General features: G+C 37.5%; 1 protein-coding gene across 3 annotated transcripts in view; it reads left to right on the forward strand.

Moving 5' to 3' along the window:
* The window catches only part of MTDH (metadherin), a 31,542-nt gene extending 27,333 nt beyond the window's left edge, over positions 1-4,209 (forward strand). For all 3 annotated transcript variants that reach the window (XM_021386604.1, XM_021386607.1, XM_021386605.1), the window contains 2 exons: positions 1,710-1,866; positions 2,937-4,209. In XM_021386604.1, coding sequence (XP_021242279.1) covers positions 1,710-1,866; positions 2,937-3,007 — 228 coding nt within the window. In that variant the 3' untranslated portion in view covers positions 3,008-4,209. The remainder of the gene's footprint in view (positions 1-1,709; positions 1,867-2,936) is intronic.

Here is a 6,720-nt window from a genome sequence, read left to right on the forward strand (position 1 = left end):
GTAGTTACTCAGAATATCCTAATGAAGACCGGAAACAGGAAGATGTGGAGCTCTTCTTTCTTTCTTTTTTTTTTTAAATCTGGTAATATTTTCCTACATAGTACATTCCTTTATTTTACATTAGACTGCACATGCTAAGGAAAACCTCTGGTGTATACCATCAGAAGGCACAGCTCGTATAGAATCATAGGATCATAGAATCCTTAGAGTTGGAAGGGATCTCTGAAGGCCATTTAGTCCAACTGCACTGCAGTGAACAGGGACACCACAGCTAGATCAGGTTGCCCAGGGCCTGATCCAGCCTTGCCTTGAAAGTCTCCAGGGATGGGGCATCAACCACATCCCTGGGAAACCTGCTCCAGTGCCTCACCATCCTCACTGTAAAAGATCTTTTCCTTATATCTAACCTAAATCTACCCTTCCTTGAAGATCTTGAAGCCGTTTCCCCTTGTTCTATTGCCACAGACCCTGCTAAAGAGTCTTATATCGAGAGATTGTTGGCAGTCCTTCGTTTGTAATGGTTTCAAGATGGCAAATATAATTAACATAATGCTGTGAAAGTAGTTCCCTTATCAGACTTGTATCAGCTATGTAAGGATGCAGCAAACTTCTCTATTCATGAAAGATGATAGAAATTCTAACTTTTCAGTTCATATGTTGTCTGTTTTTTAATTAAAACTATTAAAGCTCTTTTGTAGTGTATAAACAAAAAAAATGTGCTTACATTAATGATGACAACACTACAAACTGATAGCTAATCTTGGACCTGCATACATCTGTGCTGAGTGCTGGATGTAGACATTACTGTTACATTCTGATAGTTTCACATTCTTGCTATTGTGGCACAAGTACAGCCATGAATTCTAAAGCAACATCCTAAAGTTTTGGGTTTGTTTCTTGACTGATGCTCCATTTTCTAATATATTCTTCTCTGAAGCCTTTTGTCAGTGGGTCACCTGCTGTGGGATCATGTAGTAATTTTTTTGCTAGTGAAATGTCTTTTTTTAACTTCAACTTCTGTTTTACTGTACTTTAAATCCGGTAGGTGCCACACAGTAAGCTAGAGTTACAGTTCAGCTCTCTGGTGGAAACCTTCAAAATAGAGCAGATAATTGGAAAATACCAAAACATCTTTCTCTTGGGAGTTCATCCTACAGTGGCTCTCAGCAAAATATTTTGACCACTCTTACAGATAGATACCTGTTCTAACATAAGCCCAGTGTGTTTTGAGCACTTGTTAGGAACGCTTGCAAATGCCTTCTGAACCATATGAACATTTTCCTTTTTTTGAGTTATACAATTGAAGCTGACCAGCTGGCCTATTTGCCTTGAAACAAAATGTGTATGTCAGTGTCTTCCATCTATTCTGAATATGTATTCTAGTATCTTCTTAGCACTTTAGTGACTTGAAGGTTGTTCCCCCCTTTCTTTGCACGTCATTATGATTTTTTTGTTGCTTTTGGTTTTTGTTTTTAAGATGAATTAGTTTTTGTGGCTTTGCTTGTATGCAACTAAAATTGTTGGCACTAGATGGCAGTCAGTGTTGCAGCTTTGATTAGAATTTTAAAGGTTTTTAATATTGGTTTAATTTTTCAGTGCCATCTTCCCAGCAGCAACTAAGTGTGCTACCAAAATAACACTGTATATGAATGCCTTACTGATGTACGATGTGGTAAACTTTTGGGAAATGTTTTCTTTTTTTCACATAGCCTGAGGAGGCTCCTTCTCTTGCTGTTTCTACTGAGCCATCTGTAATTGTATCAGAGAGCGATTCTGTCAAGATTGCTTCCCAAGTGCCACAGATGCTGCAAGAGACAGATGTTTCTAGTCCCAGTATTAAGCAAAACAGTGTGCCTCCTCCCCAGAGTAAGTATGTCACTACAATTCCTTGGTCTGGATTTAGGGTGTGGCTTTTTGTGGTGTTTTTTTTTTCCATACAGTGTGTATAGTCAATGCTTTGCCATGGGGTTTGGGTGTAGAGTAGCACATCAGATAGATACATATGTATTTCATGTATTGATCTTGTGATATTTTAGCTTTCATTTAAGTAGTTTGGCAAATGTCCTTTCACCATAAAGGAAAATGAGCTCCATATGCTTGAATGACTGAAAACATTTGTTGGTCTTGTCCAGTCCTTAACAGACATTTGGCTGTACTGTTCACCATCAGGAGCAGAGTTCTTTGCTGTGACAAAGCAGCTGATATGTCAATTCTCTGCTTTTTGCTGTAGTTCTGAAATAGGAGGGCTTTTGTGACTAATTCCTGCCTTGGCAATTCAGAAAAATATTTCACCTGACTTTCTGCTTCTGGCAGCCAGCAGGTTCTAAGGCAATGTATTTCAATAAAATTATGCTTCTGCTTTGTTTGATTCTGGATTCCATGTAACCACAGCTTTATATAATACATTATTTTAAAAAGTAATCTTTTGACATGCAAGTGTCATGGGGTCGGCATAGAATGGCTTGGGTCGGAAGGGACCTTAAAGCCCATCTAGTTCCAACCTTTCTGCCATGGGCAGAGCTGCAACCTACTTGGTCAGGCTGCCCAGGGCCTCATCCAGCCTGGCTGTGAACACCTCCAGGTGTTTAACCACTGACGTAGGGGTTAAAATCCTATGAAAGTGAACAATTAATGTTAGTTGTGTACACTTACATTATTTCTAGTTGTCAAAAAATAACCTATCACGTCCCATCTTATTGGAAGGGTGACATTACAGAAAATCATTCATTTTATTTATGGTAGAAAAAAATAGGTTGGAGTTTGCAAACTGTGTTTTAGAGGCACTTCATATTTGGCACAAGTAAATGGTAGTCTCCTTCAAAAATCATGCTTGTTGAAGAATAGCTTTATCTTAACATGGGATGTAAACTGGAGTATCCTGAAAGTCTGTGTAAATCTTCTTAGTTGTGACACCATAGTTATGTTTTGTTTTCTAGCAAAGTCTGAAGAAAGCTGGGAATCGCCCAAACAAGTTAAAAAGAAGAAAAAAGCAAGGAGGGAAACGTGAACTTCTGAGATGGACATGTGTTGCTGAATACTGTCATGAAGATTATGCTGTTTATGCAATAATTTGTGAACATGTACAGAATTTTATATAAGTTTCAAACAATTTTTAAAAACAGAACTGCTGTGAACACAAACATCTTCAAAAAGGAATCAAATGAAAGTAACTTTATAATGTAGAAAACAGAACATGCTACATTTGAGAGACATTCTGAAGAGTCTGTTTTTCCAACTTTTGGAGAGAGATCTTAATTAAAACAAACTGGTTTTACAACACAGTGCCCTGTTTACAACAGATTATATTCTCATCTACTGCTGCGGGTAAAAGGTTAATTTCAAGGAAGGGTTTTCTGTAACATATTTGTCTGTACAATAGTGGGTGTTTCTTGCCTCTCTTGTGAGTGATGCAGTAGAAGCACAGAATGTCAACCATTTGAATTTGTTTCATGCCTAAATCGAAGTGCTTTGATTTAATATGTAATCTGCCATATCTTTACAGTAAAGTAAGTCGGTTAGCGAGTCTGCTAGCTATTACAGGAATCACAAGTGCAAATCATAACCATTTGTATGAGTCAGACCTTCATGGTTTGTATATGAGGTTAACACAATAAAACTACTTTGGGTTAAAAGTTTGAGAATGTGATTTGAAACATAAGTATGGTCCATGAAGTTATTTTTGATAATGACTATTACCTTACTTGAACTGTTGAAGATAACAATATATATTTTAAGACTGCAGTAATGTGCATAAAAATCGGTTTTTCTGCTTCATTCTCTGTAGTTCTTGGTTGATTCAAATTCCTATCCAAAATTGTAGCACTTTTAACTCTTAAACTCATGTGGGGAATTGAAATCAAATGTTCTCTTCCCTTAAAACTTCGTAATTTACCACAGCCAATTCTGTTTTATTCTCTATTACTAAAACTCAAAGTAAGCTGAACCTTTTTCACTTGACAAATTAAATGGGATTTCAATGATCTGTTGGAGAACTGGAGTGGCTTCAGACAGCTTTAATTGACATTGTCAAGACCAGTTATCAGGAACACTTTTTTTTTTTTACTGCCTTAACCTGTAGTGTGTAGAGTATGTCTAGACTTCTGAACAGGAGTTTGTGTTTTTATAAAAAATAAAAAAAACATTAATTCAAGTATAGCAGTTATAAAAAAAAAAATAAAGAACATTTCCTGCTTGAAACTGTTAATTAAAGTGGTGTTTAAGGTGTGTTGTCATTTTCAGGCACTGTGTAACTACATGGTATCAAACTGACAGATGTGCTTGTGTCTGTAAGGTGCATGCTCAGCCATGTACACTGTAAATAGCCTTTATAAAAATTGTTTGCTGAGGATGGTGACTAGCATCACCTGGTGAAATTCACTAAAAGAGCCAAGGTGTTTCTAAGTGACTGACTTCTACTTTCGTACCACCAGCAGAATTGGTAACAGCTGCAACACGTGGTACTGGTCAACAAACTTTCACTGTCTTACTGTACTGAGCTGCAGTTCAACGCTACTGCAAGACAAGATTAGTTAATGAAGCAAGCTGGTTTTAGTTGTACTGAATATGCACCTTGCTGATGGACAGCTTTGCTAATAAATGGATACTAATTTGCACAGGTATTGGTGCCTGTGTATCAGGAACATGTGACCCTCTAAGCTGACTTATCAACGTAAATTCAGCATATTAACAGTACTCATTTATTTGCTGGGAGGGAGTAATGCCTGATGCTGACACCTGTCAGGCTGACTCGTGTAAGCTAAATTGAGAGCTGAAGTACAGTTTTCAAGGAGTATCTGAAGGCAGACATGCAAATTGGGTATTACAAAACCGTGCAGAGTGGTATGCATGTAAATAATGCTTTAATTTTACATTTTCTTAGTAAAGGTGAAAGAACACCCTTTGAATTCAGGTTTGTAATGTATTTTCAAAAATGTCTCTTTCCAATCTGTATGTTGTGCACTGGGCTTCTCTTGCAGAAAACATGAAGAGAGAGACTGCCCCAAGGAAGAGTCGCTGCATACATTTTATTTTTTGTCTCTTCAAGATACAATTGGTGGTATTCTTGGGTTAGTACACTCTAGCTCTTGAAAAGCTTGTCATTCTGGAAAAAAAGAAACTAGCAAACGAGGTAGGAACCCTGCTGATAAACTGCTGCTCCCAAACAGGATCATATAAACCTGCAGCCTTCCTTTCAAAATGTTGTTACGTATTTAGCAGCACCTCTTACTGTTTTCTTAATGTGCAGTTTCAATGTCTTAGAAAGCGAAACTTGCTTTGTTTGACATTCATTGAAGAGGTAGTAACAGTATAGCATATTGTCTGTGAGTAGAACCTTGGTTATCTATGTATTGTCATGCTTCTATGACTCAAGCAGTGGTTGCTCTTAATGATACACTGAATCCAGACCTCAGTACTGGGATAGAAAAACACCATTTAAAGAAACAAGTCTTTTCTTTTTCCTTTTTGTTGTTGAATGCATGGAATGGTTTCATAAATCCGATATGTTGGGGTTTTTTTGAGTACTCCAGAATTCTTTGTATGCGTAACTTAAACTTGTTGTGATGATGTGTAATTGGATAGTCATGGCATATTTTCCTTTTGTGGGGAGGGGAAGACGTACAGAATTCATGTGTGTTTGTTACGAAGGTAACAACCTGTGCATTGATTTGGAGGGGGATGAAAACTGTATTTCTGATGCCCTTTTAGAAGTCTAAAGAGAAAGTGCAAGGGAAAAGCACTACTTTGATATTTACTAAGAATGTACATATTAAAAACATTTCAAACTTTATAGAAATACTTCTAGTACTGTTGTGTTGTAACTGAATGGAATCTCCTTGGAAACTGCCTAATTCGTGGTTCCTAGCCGTGGGATTGTCTGTGAAATGAGGCTTTAGGTAACAGCAGTGGAATGATATCAGCATACATAATTCCAGTATACTTTCATATATTATTGATCAGTTATTTTGCATTTTCGTAACTGAAGTTGATTCCTGGTCAAGACTGCAGTTGTGAAAGCGCAACTCTTTTACAACTGTTCCTATCTTTGAATTTCTTTCTAGTGAATGCTGTGTACCAGTGAAGGATGGATTCAGTTTTCCAGGCTAATACTAAGAGATTTCTGCACAGTTCTGCCCCAAAAGGAAGAGAAAGACTACAAATCTGAATTATATTTTTAAAGATAGATAGTGTTAAAATATTTTTATTGTTAAAACTGAGCAATCTGGGGGCAGAGAGGGCTCCGTGGCCAGTAACGAGCCTAAAAGCAGCATGGTATAGCCATATGCTTTCTTCCCTGCAGTATCAGTAGAGCTGCTGCTAACTGGACTGGCCAAGTGGAGAAGTGGCAGTACTGTGGTGGCTGGGGGCTGTTGTTCCCTGGACCAGTACTGGTTCCCAGGCTGTTCTTATTGAAACATAGCTGAATTGCTGAATGTTGCCTCGTGTCTGTAGAGGATCCCTTCCTAGTTAATTGAACTTCTGTTTCTTAATTAGCTGTGTAGTTGTACCGAACTGAAGATTTCTGAAGTTCATTGAAAATCAGCTTCATCCTGCAACTATGATGTCTTTAATTTTGGTGTATTAAGTAAAGGAACATTTTATGGAAAACTGAATTTGAAACTCTTAACATGAAACTACTAGCTTCGGTGTTTCATGCAATGCTTTTTAAAGAACATAATTGCAAACATCTGCAGTTGACAGCAAGGTTTCCTATCCTGAATA

Source organism: Numida meleagris, chromosome 2, assembly GCF_002078875.1.
Source record: "Numida meleagris isolate 19003 breed g44 Domestic line chromosome 2, NumMel1.0, whole genome shotgun sequence".
NCBI lineage: Eukaryota > Metazoa > Chordata > Aves > Galliformes > Numididae > Numida > Numida meleagris.